Source organism: Cynocephalus volans, chromosome 5, assembly GCF_027409185.1.
Source record: "Cynocephalus volans isolate mCynVol1 chromosome 5, mCynVol1.pri, whole genome shotgun sequence".
Taxonomy (NCBI): Eukaryota; Metazoa; Chordata; class Mammalia; order Dermoptera; family Cynocephalidae; genus Cynocephalus; species Cynocephalus volans.
The window spans coordinates 47709343-47723020 of record NC_084464.1 but is presented as its reverse complement, the minus strand read 5'-3'; the positions used below and the strand labels follow the sequence as shown (position 1 = coordinate 47723020).

Below are 13678 nucleotides of genomic sequence, written 5' to 3'. Positions count from 1 at the left end.
CAAATGTAAATAATTCACACAGTGAAAAATAATCTTTCTGAAATAGAAACTGTGGTATGTTCTTCTGAATGTCATGGCTTGAGTACTGAGTAATCCATCAGGGTAAGGCAGTGAATCAACTCTCACATCCCTTTCTTTCCCAGTGGCCACAAGTAATCACCCTGAGACTGACTACAAGAACAAAGACTGGGTCTTCATCAATTACACATATAAGCGCTTTGAGGGCTTGACTGCAAGGGGAGCAATACCTTCCTACATGAAAGCAGCAAAATAGTACCTTTGTGATGGAATCCTAAGTGGAGCAGAGTTCTTTGTACAACATCATGGTTTTCCTCTCACATTCTTTTGAAAGAGCTTCCAAGAAGTTTATTCAACACCAAGTCTCCCAAAATGTGATAGTAAGTGGATTTTCTTCCATAATGCATCTGAAAACCTATAGGACAAGGCAACCATTTCTACTACATTGGCCATAAACAGCTGTCTTGCTTCTTTAGAAGTGTCATGAGCCAATTCGATAGATATTTTAAAAAGAACTTGAGGTTTCCTAAGTTCATCAGAATGAAGAGAAAAAAGAGCCATCATTCATCATTATTGAGATTGTAATGTACTCTCATTGAATATCAGCCAATTGCTGTGATTTTGTGACACACTATCTGCCAAGCCCACCGAGTATTTCTTTTTTCTCTATGGCTAAAAGTTCCATAGTACTAAGAAATAAAGCAATAATGAAAGTTTTAGCAGCCAGCATTCTGGCTGAAGGAAATGATCCACCATTCTGAGGGGTGGTGATGGTAGTTTCTCCCCATACCTCGGCCGAGTGGCTTTTTATATCCTTCATTCATGGTGCACTTTATTTATGGTACTAGGATAAAGACCTTCAATCCACCGATTTATCTCTTCCCTCCTGCCAGTCTATAATACTCATGCTGCTTTTTTGAGTGTCGAGAGGGGGTACCAACATGATCCACTGTTGCTCTTAGAATGCCCAAAGTGCCATCAGGCATTGCCAAGGAGTCCCGGATCAGGTGGAAAATCCTCACTTTCTGTTCATGGCTGTAACAGAAGATCCCTAAGATGGACGTTGCCATGGAACAGCAATACCTGCATGTGCTGCCAACAGGAACTCAGTTGATTCCTGGGAACATAGCAGGGAGAATCAATCCAGGCAGAGGCAGGAGGCCTCAAACCCCTCTTGGCTAAGGTGCTGCTCCCGCTTCTCCTGCAAGGTCTGCAGAACCTCCTTGGACGTGGTGAAAGGAACCAGCCCAGTCGAAAGTGCAAAGCCAGCTGACAAATCCTTGTAAAGTTCACTCCTCAATCATTGGTGCAACCATGCTTGTCTTCTCTCTTGGTATTTCTCCTCTCCCAACTTTAAGTAGCCATTTTGCCTTGGAATCATGATTACAAATTTTTCCTTTGCAGATGCCTTTGTGGGAGATACTCCTCCCCACCCTAACGGGTTGCCTGCAGGTTGGGCTGACTGGGCCACTCTGCTATGGCTCTCTCAGAGACCCTCTGAATTTTAGCACAAAGTGCCTTCTCTTTCATACCTGCCACCACCTTTAGAGGAATTCTGCTGCATCAGAAAAGTGTGGAGGCTCCATATTAATGCATTATTCCTTTTTTCTTTTTTAAAGTTTAATAACTCTTAAAGCATCATTTGCACCTGTGTGGCAACTCTGTCTGTTACAGAGCATCATGGTCAAGCTACCACTGGGAAACTGCTTTCTGCCAGTCTTGAGGTTGTGAAGATCAGTACTGAAATGAAGGTATATTCTAGCTTGGCCTTTCAGAACAGAAAAATGGAATATCAGAGTAATAGTTGTAGGTGAAACTGCTTTGGGTTTTACCGTCATTGAGGATGAAAAAACAAGAATGTTAGGGAAGTCTTAATTTGGATGCAGGTAATGTGTTTGCCCCTTAATCTTTCATTGGTAGCTTGTTAGTGAAAAGGAAATAAATGAGATTCTTTTGTGTAACTTTGTAGTCTCTCTGTATTACCAAATAGTTGGGGTCTTGGCCCCTGTGTTTTGCAAGAGTGTGTGGTAAGCACAGGTAAAGAGAAGTGATGGGAGTGGTGGTAGAGTCTGTGTGTTGGGGAGTGGTAGGGGATGATTTGTTTTACGGGAAATGCCCACATCTTAACTTTTAAACTTCTGAATAAACTGTGTGAAAATAGTAGTGGAAGTTTGTGATGTGCTTTAAAGCAAATGTGGCTTGTAATTCAAAGAGGCAAGGGTGCTGGTGGGTTCTTTGTCCACAAACCATCAGAACTCCTAATTCCAAACGCTAATTTCAAAACTGCATCATTTTTATGCAAAGTGCTTTTCTGTCTCAAGGAAGCTGGGACTGGCTTTTTTGTTCCCAGGGAGTCAGTCTTCTGAATTGGTGTCCATATAAAAAGACTTCTGTTGGTCTCATGCATGTGTTCATTCTACCTGATTCTGTGTTAGAGGGCAGTGGGCCCTCCCCTTGCAGTAAGGCCAAGGAGACCTGCTGACAAAAGTGCTGTCAACTGGTGGGCCCTCTGTACATTTATTTATAGCCAGCACCGTGAATCTCATGGGCTCACAGGATGGGACTTCTTAGCCCTCTGTGTTCACCAGAAGAGGGTTCTGTCTCTGAGATGTATCAGAGGAGTCCTGGTATGTCCCACTTCTTAATCCTGTTTCTGGGTATGGAAAGGAGCCTCAGAAAAAGGCAAGAAGGGAGAGGCAAAGACCACCTAGAGTGGAAACTGCAGGCAGAGGGAAGCTAAATGAGCTAGAATAGGTAATGTCTTTCCAAGGCTCACGGATCCCAAGAAACAGTGTTGGGAAACACTGGCTCTGTGTTGATCCTGTTCACAGGTAATTCTGTTCCTAGTCTTATAGGGAGAGTTAGGAAATAATGGAACTTTAACTGTACTGCATACTAAAATGAAACCATATACCGATGTCATTCAGTTTCGTCTTGATTCAGAAGTCCATTATAATTTTATTTAGTATCAATTTCTTTTTAGAATTAACTTCCAAAAGTAGGATTCAGATGAGTTCCTTTGGGATTAATATTCAGGTTCTGAATAGCAGGTTGATAATTTCAAAACTCATCTATATGGCATAATAGGAGTCCTTGGCCATCAATTGCTAATGCCTTTTTTCAATCATTTCCTTGGAAAGCACATTTCTGAATTATCTTGTCCTGTTTCTCTCTCTTGGGTCTCTGTGTAACCCAAATGGTGTATTTAATTGAACTCAAAAGGGCTCAGTGAATGGTACTTTCATTTCCTACATATTATGTTTCCCTGGAATGAACTGTCAAAGCCAACACTGACTTAAAAACAGCCTCCATAATGCTTTTTCACTCATATTTTCAGAGAAACATCTTGCCCAAACATTTAAGCATCATGTACAGAGCTCAATACCAGGCACACTAGGGATGCAACAGGGAGCCCACCACAGTTCTGAACTGCAGATCAGTTTGAGTAGAGAATTCCCATCCTCTAAGAGCTTAACAGAATGTACCAGCAACTATAAAGTTGCTACATTAGTGTTGATGTGGCCGAGTGCTGACAAGCCAACCCAGAGTTGTGAGTGGCTTAGGGAACCTTCCCAGAGATATTTTTATTTAAGTAGCAGTGATTTGGCAGAGGGGAAAGAAGTAAGCAGTCCAGTATTTTGGAGGCTGGTAAGTGTGGTCTTGTGCTGTGGTAGAGGCTTAGCACTGTTACTTTGTGAAGAACGTTGTAAGGGACCCTGCAGTCACTTTTCCTTATTTCCGTCTCTCACTTTAACCCACTCCAGTCTGGATTCTGTCCCATGTATGAAATATGTTGGTATTAATTATCCCAATTAATTATCCCATCTATAAAATATGCTTTCTGTAACATTTTTATAATCATTACTCTGGTCACTGGTATTCTAACTACTATATCCATTGATTCTCTTCAGTCCTCATCTTTGATCAATCTGCTGTACTGACACTGTTGACTTTCCACTTCTCTTACTTCCGTTTTGGTAGTTCCTCTGCCTGCCACTTAAATGTTGGTGCTGTTCAGAGCAATGCCTTTGCCCTCTTTCACTTGTGATGTCTTGGTGATCCCCCCTATACTGTGCCTTCAACTACCACTTTTGTAGCCAAGTTGTCAAATACCTTTCGACCAACCTACCCAGGCCCCTTCCCCAGAGCTCTAGATTCCATGTAGCCACGAGCCTGCTAGAAATTGCCATCTATAAGGCCTACAGGCTCAAACTAAAGCAATCCAAATGGAGCTTCTCTTCCTCCCATAGCCTTTTTTCTAGCTCAGTCTTCTGTCCAAGCCAGAAACTGTAGCACCTTCAATATATGGCTCCCATCAGTAAATATGTACGAGGGCATGACCATACATTCTACCAGTGCCTTCATTGCTTACTGAGTCCATTGCAGGGAACTTAGCTGACCTCCTAGTCTCTAGTACTTCCCCTTTCAAGCCTGTCCTCCCCGCCGTCAAATTCTTATTTTCAAGTCTGGTTGTCATTCTGCATAAAACACTTTAGGGTTCCCAATAGTTTATAGTCCAGACACCTTTGTCTGAGCTACAAGAGTCCTTTTCTACTCTGCCCTCATCTCTGCATCACCCCATCCTCTTCCCTGATAACAAACAAGCAATTATTTCATCTCATCTTTTCTCACATATCTGAGTTGGCCTGGAACACTTCCTCCCTTCCCCCATCCATGGATCCAAAACACCTCTAGTATTCATCCTTCACGATTTGGTTCACACGTCACTTATAGAAGTCTTTTGTGAACTCTCCTTAGTAAAAACTGGCTACTCCATTCTTTTGGGCTTCCTGAGTGACATAGACTATTTATAGGTTGGTCTGTCTTCTCCATGTTTATAAAAGCCCCTTGATGGGAAGAACTGTGTCCTAGTCGGTATATTCCTGTGGCCAAGCAATGCTTGGCACAAAATACACTCAGCAGGCCATCTGCCTTCAGAGCATGTTCTCAACCTGTTGTCTGACAAAAATGTAGGCTTGCCAGGGAGACACAGACAGGCTTGCTTTGGCACCCCTGAAGTTACTGGTGTCACTGCTAAGTTCCCAGGCTAAGTATGCTGAGGAAGCCCAGTAGACACTTGACTAGGGTGGGACCAAATCAGAGACCAAACGATGAGCAGAGACTCTATAGCTGTTTCCAGGGTACCTGCCTGGACTCCACCCTACCCTTTTCACTTGGCTTTCATTTTTGCCATTGTTCCTCACCTGCTTTAATCCAAAACAGGAACATAGAAGTTTGTGGGTCCCCTTACCTTTCAACTTGCATTTTGCTTTGGATTTGAGTATCTAAGGAGTCTTTAATGCAAGTTAACCAGGAACTCAAGAGATGGTAGACATTAAGGACTCTGGAACCTGTGAGTTATAAATAAATAACCAGGGTGGGAAAAGCACATGTAGGCTAAAGATGAGCCTCGGGTCTTCGTTAGAGAAGGAAGAGGCTCTGTTCTGGTCAGTATGGGTGCCACCTCTTTAAGTCCCTTTTAACACCTTTATTTCCAATTTTACTTTCTGCTAAAAAACAACACAGACACAAAGGATAGTATTTTATTATAGAAAAAGCATCCCAAGTATAGGATTTCATAAACACTGATAGGTGAACAAGTGCAACTTCAAATACAAAGGAAAGAGGCAAAACCTACAAGCATTTTGCCTTTTAGAGATAATGTAATGTTCTCCTGGCAGAGGTGATCCCACCCAGAACACAAATGTGGCTCCTCCTCTCATGAAGGCATCAGGTTTGCTTTCTGAGCTATGCCCATTTTAACAATTTCAAAATGATGGCAAGAAGTGGCATTGAATAAATTACTAAAAACCCTTGATTTTTTTCTATTGACAGTTTAAAAAAAGACTCCATATCACACTTTATGACAGAGTTTGAGTTAAAGCCTGTACTCTGAATATTTGTTTTACTTAAAGAAGGATCTTTTGGAACACTATATGCAAATACATCTATCCTTTCTGGGCTTATTCCACAGTATTTTCACAGACCTGTTAACATTAGATATCATACTGTTCTCTTGAGATTTAGTTTAAAATAATTTGGCTATTGCATATTATGCAGTAAATTGAGCTTTCTATCTTCCTTACCCTTTTTGCTGTCATTCTTTCAATACCTTTCCTCCACTTTGGAGAAACCATTAAATCATCTAACCTTATACATTTTAACACTGTCTCCTTGCCCTCTCTCTGACCCCTCAATGGCAAATGTTTCCCAATCAACTAACGGTACATATGATGCAGACACAAACTCAAGGTTCTAAACCTCAAATTCACGTTCATCTTGGCTTGCTGAGATGCTGAGTAAGATACTTTGGTAAAAACATTTTCATTAGCAAAACATTTTCTGTATAAACAACCTGGCTTACTTATTTAGGCACTTGGAAAAAAACACCAAACCCAAAGTTCCACCTTTCTTTTTATTAGAGAAATGCCTCTTGCCCATCAGGCCAGTAACTGACTCCAGAGGGGATAATCACAGCCCAGCCCTTGTTCCTCCAAGGACTGAGAGGTCCTACCATTGTGGAATGTTCTGACCCTGGGAATAGAACAGGCGTGGCTGAGGACAGCCACCAATTACAGTGATGCTGAGCTCCAGGTTGGAGGGTACAGAAGAAATCTCCCTCTCCACCAGAAGGAACCTGTGGTCCGAGCTTTTTCTTCAGTCATCACTACCCAGTGACACTAGGAGATTCACTGTCACAGATTTCCAGCTTACTCAAACCCCATGGGTTGGGGCCGAGAGCATGTTAGCCCAAATTGGAGGGGGAAAAGACCTAGTTCTTGAAAGCCCGAGGAAATTAATCAATTATGTAAAACAAAGTATCAAGTACATGCCATACCTTCATACTTGTCTTTTTCTAAGCAAGAGCTCGTTTTAAAGTATTATCTGTGGTGTGTTTACACTGAAATGTTAACAATACATAAGCTGTATAACAGAAGTTATACATCCTCATAGAATACATAAACATTAGATAATTCAAATTTCCTTTGTAATGGCTTGGAAGTCCACTGAGAACCATAAAGGAAGCACCATTAAACAAGTATTTGGGCTAGTCAACTGCTAGAGTGTACATATACGGTACTGGTAAGATCAAAGCCAAACCTGACCTCAAGTATGAGCCAATTAGTTTCACAGAAACAAAATTACCTTCTGGCTACAAATAACCTCACCCTTAACCTTAACCCTAATCCTGGCCATCAGCCTTGCAAATGGATGCCAGTGGTTATCAGATAACTCTGGGGAGTGAGGGGTGGCTCAGTTTAAACCCTCACTACTAGTTTTTCTGAGTAAGGAACAAAGCATTGATTTTCACTGTGATGCTGGTTACATGCACAGAGAATACACTTCTTAAGAACACTTGTTTTTCAAGCCTGGAAAGAGGAGCTTTCAAACCTGACTTTATCTTTGGAGGATTATGACTAGGGCATTCATTCATAAAATGGAATCAAGTAGCTTAGCCTATAGTATCTTATGGGAATGGAACTGAAGAAAACCAGCCATATTCTTAAAAAACTTTCCTTTTCTTAAAGGAAACCATATGCCTCTTCACAATTTATGATGAGTAAATGCCCGGAAGGTCAACTTCTTCCACAGAGTGTGAGATAATCCCAAAACACTTATGTCTGGCTCTGGATTCTAAATTTAACTTTGCTGTTAATAGCTATGGAGATGTCAGGAAAGTGGTTCAGTACCGTGGGGGCTGGGGCGAGCGAACTCTTTGTTGTCATCCACCACGCACTGTTAACAGAGCTGACATCAAACAAAATGACCAAACCTATTTTCCCTTCGACTTGCCCTTCCTTTGGGGATGACAGTATCATTTCCTTACCCAGTGTGTGAGCAGCTAATAGGCTGCTGAAATACACTGATATCCAAAAAAATTCCATGGTATCAAAAGTACAAGGAAAAATGCTGCAACAAGACCAAGTCTGCACAGGTGATGTCTCTCACCCAACTTCACCCCAAATGCCCTCTCCCTGCAGCTCTTATAAATCTTTCTATTGAGAAACTGAGCACTTGGGAGAAATTTTGCCCTCATCTTGAAAGCCTTTAATCCCTATCTAAGGTCTCCCAACCACACCCACAGCAATGTGCTGCTCCGGGGTCTCAAGACCTATGGCTTCACACCAGACCCCAAGCCAGAATGATCCAACTGGCCTGATTTGGAGAGGTTTTTCTACTTGAGTTGTGAATTTCATTCCAAATGAATCATTAATTTGTTTAGGCTCAAAAACCTTGAAACTGAAAAGGTGTTATTGTTATACCATTATCTTTCCTGCCAAGGAATCTGTCTGTGTGGGTTTGGATTGTCCTCTGCATTAATGAGAAGCAAAACTGAATTTAAGGTCTTAAAAACTGGACATTTTGAGTGAAAGCCTAGTTCTTCCCATATGCAATCTGGCTGCAAGAGGCCACCAGGAATGGCATTTTCATTAACCTCTAATGAGCATCCCATTAGTGCCTGCTTTTAGAAGATGGAGATTGTCTTCTTTTAAGTTTGGTCCCTTTGCTACTAAGCAATCTTGCCTGGTACGAAACAAAACAAACAGAAACCAAGAACAGAGTATAAAGGATGAAGGCTGCTTTGCTAAATATGAGGCAACAGGAGTCTTGACTTCCCTTCCTGCATTTGCAGTTATGCAAAGACTCAGTGAACAGCACCAGACTCAAAATTTTCAAGTTACCAGGGCTGCTGCAAAGCTTATACTTAAACTACCAGTGAGTACTGCTTCATCCTTTGCCAGAGGCATGGACTTACTGAAAAGAGCACATTAATTATTGGAGAAAGGAAAAGGATAGGGGAAAAGCATGTCTCCTACTCAAGGTGAGACAAACCATAAGGAGAATGGGAAGGACTAGCTAGCTGCAAGCATCCCAGACAGAGAAAAGCTCTGACAAAGGGTGGACTCACAGCTGGCCCTAATCCTGAAAGTCGTTAGAAGCCATCTGAGAAAGTGGGGCATTTAGCCGGTCAAGTTCATCCACCTGGGGCGGGTGGTGCATTAGTATCTCCTGGTCCTCCAAGACATCCTCTCCAGCAGCTACCAGGTTAGTGAGGGATTTGCTTCGAACACATTGGAAATCCACATGGCGACTCTTTCCTTCTTCCTTTTCCCATGACATCTGGATAAAGGGACGTTGCACATAATTATAGATGACTTCAGACCGGCCGCCAGGTCTTCTCTTAATTTTTTCTTTACAGGTAGGGTAACCTGAAACAGAAAAGTCCACTCTCATGACTGGCAAATTGTGCTTACTCTGGTGTCCTTACTTTCTCCTTCCTAACCACATCAATTTCCTCCCAAATCCAAAGACAGCATGAACCACTATGTGGGAAGTGACCCAGGCCTTCCTAGCCCCAACCACCTACTGCTTCCCTCCTGCTCATGTTAGTAGGTCTTGTCCCTAGAAGGGACTAATCTAAGAGAAGTAACAAGAATTCTCTCCCTTCTAATAAGGGGGAGAAGCCTCTTATTAATTTTGGGAGAACTTTAGTTGCTGGCAACAAAATACCATAGAACAAAAATCCTGCCAGGGCATGGTTACTTTAGTCCTTTTAATTCTGTTGCTTATAGAGCATACTGTATAAGAAATAGTTATGGAAATGTGGAATGTTTAGCCTAATGAAAAAACAGGGATGCTGAATAAAATACCAGAAAGACTGTGACATGGAAATGGAAGAAATCTTATTCAAAGGTGCTTCAGAGACTAAAACTTGAAGGCAGGCAGAAGAGGGAGGCAGTTATTAGATGTATGGAAGAATGTTCTAACGATAGAACAGTTTGATTGGCTGCTCTAGGAAAAGGGGTGATCCCTATCACCATATCTCTAGGGTTTCCTGAGACAAGGGAAAGACAAAGTGGAAGGAGATTTAATAGATAATCTCAAAATTTCTTCCAACTTTAAATTCCAACCTAAGCCAGACACAATGAAGGTCTGATGGGTGAAAGTGAGGCAGCAACAATGGCAAAGTATGAGTCAAAAATCCATGAAAGGAAGACCGGGATGGCTTCAGCACACCTTCAAGAATCAGTCTCTGAGACCCTTCCATGGAGACCATAGGTTGGGAGCCATTGCTCAAGGTCATTCCTCAAAGGTATGGAATAATCTTAAATTTTGGGTCTTAAAGCTATATTTTTCAGAAGGACCTTTCCAGATCCCAGAACCGCCATCACCATGATTGCTGGCAGAATGATCCTCCCACCTGGTAAGCCCACAAGCCCTGCTACATTTACCCACCAGTGTCCTTTGCACTCACTGCTCTTTATCCTGAAGTAGTAAACTTGAACCTATTCCTGTGGCTGTTTCCTAAAGTATTTTCAACTGAAGTTAAAATGAAAAGGAAATATGAGGACAAACAAAAATAAAAATCTTTCACACTTGAGTAGGAACTTAGTTTTCATGTATGCCTATTCTCTAGGCCCTCTGGAAGCTGAATTTTGAGAATGTAAGTTGTAGCCATACATCCAACTTACTCCATAAACATTCAATCTGAATACTGACTGGGTTTTTTTTTTACCTTCAATTCCAATGCGAATGTTTTTCAGGCCCCGTTCCTTTAACACTGTTTTTGCAACATCCCGATTCTCAATATATTTGAAGAATCTATAGAGCTTGGAGCTATAAAGAACTGAAAAAAAAAAAAAAGAAAAAAGGGGGGTTAGTCATGGAGTGAAGACCTTTACAAGAGGAAGGAGATAAGCTAACAGAATCAAGCTAATGAAAGGTATATTTGACCCATTCCAAAAAATCCAGATGGATCAAAAGATTAAATGTTAAATAATACACAAACTATAAGAGACATTTTTGTAGTCTCGGGATGGGGAAAGCCTTTCTGGGTATGACCTAAAACATAGAAATCATTAAAAGAAAAACTGATGACTGTATAAAAATGCATCTCTGCATGGCCAAAACCATTATTAACAAAGCTAAAGAAAGAGACAACCAAGTGGGAAAAATACTTGTGACTCATATTACAAAAGGCCAATTTCCTTAATATATAGAAAGAGCTACCACAAATAGCTTTCACAAATCACTAAGACAATCTAATTTTGTAATGGGTAAAAGGCAAAAATACAGTTAACAGAAAAGGAAATTAGAACTGTTCTTAAAAAGGTGTTCAGCCTCACTCATGAAATGAGAAAGGCAAATTAAAACGCCTGCTGACCATGAGATGTGATTTTTTTGTTTTTTTAACCTGTTAAGAGTGGCAAAGATAAAAGTTTTAAAAACACTTTTGTGAGCATGTGGGAAACAAACCTGTCATATACTGTTTTGTGAGAATAAATTGGTACAACTTTTATGGAGGATAATTTGGCAATATCTATCAAAATTATAAAAGCACAGTTTTTAATATGGAAATTCCACTTCTAGGAATATTCTATAGAGATCTAGATATGTGAAAAGACTAAATTTAAAGGATATTCACTGCGGCATCATGTGTAATTTGTAGCTTAAATGTCCAACAACAGGACTGATTAAATCAATAAGGCACATTCATGCAATGGAATACTATACAGCCATAAAAAAGAATGGGGAAGCTTTTTATATAAGACATCATATACAACAGTCAGTATAATATGGTATCATTTGAAAAGAAAAGGAAAAAACAGTATGTAATTGTTTATATATATGCACTGAATATACTAGGAAGAATATAAAAGAAAACAAGATGGAAAACTGGGTAGATAGGGCAGGGGTGGAAACAAGACTTTTTAATGTATATCCTTTTATACTTTTTGAGTTTTGAATTATTACTAATTCAAAAGAATTTTAAAATGAAACAAATGAAGAAAAGAATGACACCACCATTTAATGTGCTGTTTCAGTATCTGGTACAGTACCAGATGCCAGGGTTAGGAGTAAGAGGTATAATATTATATTCCCCAGCATAAAGGTTAGACCTGCATCACTAAAAGCTTATTATCCAGGTGAGTGTGCTGACTACTGACTCAACAGTGATATTCACATTGGTTCTACGATCCAGCTGCTACTCTGGGCAACATGTTTCTTGCTGAAAACATTTACACCATGCAGGGGCCTCCTACTTTGGGAATATTCCTCTCCCATGGGTGGGGGGTGGTCTTCATCCCAGTCCACAGAATCCTCATCTGTCAGCACAACAATGTGGCACTCTCTCTCCCCTTTCTTGGCACAGCCCACCATGATGGGCAGGATCAGTTCTTCGAGGTAGTGATCAAACTGTTTGTGAGCACCATCATTAGACAGTTCATGCAGTAAAGCACCTGGGGAGAGAAAAGGTAGGTGAATATGCTTTCTGTCTAAATGTACATATTACTAGAATGAAAAAGGTTATGAAGTAATAGTTGTTACCATTGATAAGGTCCAGAGAAGTGGCACATTTAAAGGCAAGGAGATTGTGTCCTGTTCCAAGGTAACAATTAAACTGACTTTGTTAGACAAGTTTCATACTCTACTACTCTTCAATTTATTCATGTTTAATAATCCCCAAGCATTCTGATCAACTGAAGTTTAGTCAGACACACGGTGTCAGACCAAAACATTAATTCTACAAGAGAGAGAACCATCATTTGGGGTGACTTTGTAGTACCTCTTCTGAAGATACTCTGAATCCTGATTTCATGGAGTTAAAGTACCACAGTAGAGGAATAATCTGAAGTTTGGCAACACCAAAGGACAAAGTATGTACTAGACCCAGTAGGGAAATCCTAAGTCCAGAGGCCTTCATGCAACATGCAAGGAAATGCATCAGGAACTTCAAAGAATAATTCTTTAAATAATTTCAGGAAACCTAAGTAATGATAAGAGTATGGAGTTTGTAGTCAATCTGAGTTCTGAATCTTAGCTTCAATGCTTAGAGCTTTGAACAAGCTAATTTTTTCAGTATTCTTATCTGTTAACCCTGAAAGATGGGTGATAACCTCAGTTAACTGTATAAGATTTATGTGAGTCCACATCTATAAAGCACTTAGCAAACACTGAGTTAAAAATAATTGTAATAATAATGGTAAAAAGAACCCAGCCAATTTCTGCTGTTTGACTTTATTAGTGAGCCTTTCCTCATGTCAGACAATCCAATCAGTATCCTTGTATGTTAAAGAGTGAAGACAACAAGGTCCCAAGAGGGAAGCAGTTAGCTTGGTCACTCACTGGTCAAGCTAGATTTAGAACCCACTACCTGTTTTCCTTTGTTTATTCCACTTCCTCCCAGTGCTTTGAAGCAAAAGAGGGAATGGGGTAATTAGTATCACATCTCTGCCTCTGAAGATGATTTTCAACCCACAGTTGAAACTCCTTCTGTTTAGTAATAAAAAATATCACCAGTCATTTCCAAGCATACTCAAAGTTTAGCTGCTCAAGTGCAGCTAGCAACTGCTCCTGTACTTACTCAGATCTTGACATCGGATAGTGTTGAAGTCAAAGTTAATGCAGAGATAATCGCAAGTATCTCTAAGGTCTGGGATAGAGATGCCATCAGGACAATTGATGATACCAGTTTTGTAATAATCCTGTAAATAGATCAGGAAGAAGAAATGTAGGCAAAGACCAAGAAGAATTACTTCTTCACCTCTATTCATTCCTGGTTCTGTTAAAGCGAGGGATTACTGGACTTATCACCAAATTGGTTGATTCACTGGATGGCAAAGTGGATCCTGGCTATCCTGACATGTTTAATCAT

General features: G+C 40.6%; 2 protein-coding genes across 11 annotated transcripts in view; one reads left to right on the top strand and one right to left on the bottom strand.

The window, feature by feature from the left end:
* The window catches only part of STK38 (serine/threonine kinase 38), a 37625-nt gene extending 35532 nt beyond the window's left edge, over positions 1-2093 (top strand). For both annotated transcript variants that reach the window (XM_063096976.1, XM_063096977.1), the window contains exon 14: positions 144-2093. In XM_063096976.1, coding sequence (XP_062953046.1) covers positions 144-274 — 131 coding nt within the window. In that variant the 3' untranslated portion in view covers positions 275-2093. The remainder of the gene's footprint in view (positions 1-143) is intronic.
* Positions 2094-5547: 3454 nt separating this feature from the next.
* Positions 5548-13678, bottom strand: part of KCTD20 (potassium channel tetramerization domain containing 20) — a 33631-nt gene continuing 25500 nt past the window's right edge. For all 9 annotated transcript variants that reach the window (XM_063096850.1, XM_063096854.1, XM_063096852.1 and 6 more), the window contains 4 exons: positions 13388-13508; positions 12066-12263; positions 10538-10648; positions 5548-9230 (listed from right to left, as the gene is read on the bottom strand). In XM_063096850.1, the coding sequence (XP_062952920.1) occupies positions 8938-9230; positions 10538-10648; positions 12066-12263; positions 13388-13508 (723 nt within the window). In that variant the 3' untranslated portion in view covers positions 5548-8937. The remainder of the gene's footprint in view (positions 9231-10537; positions 10649-12065; positions 12264-13387; positions 13509-13678) is intronic.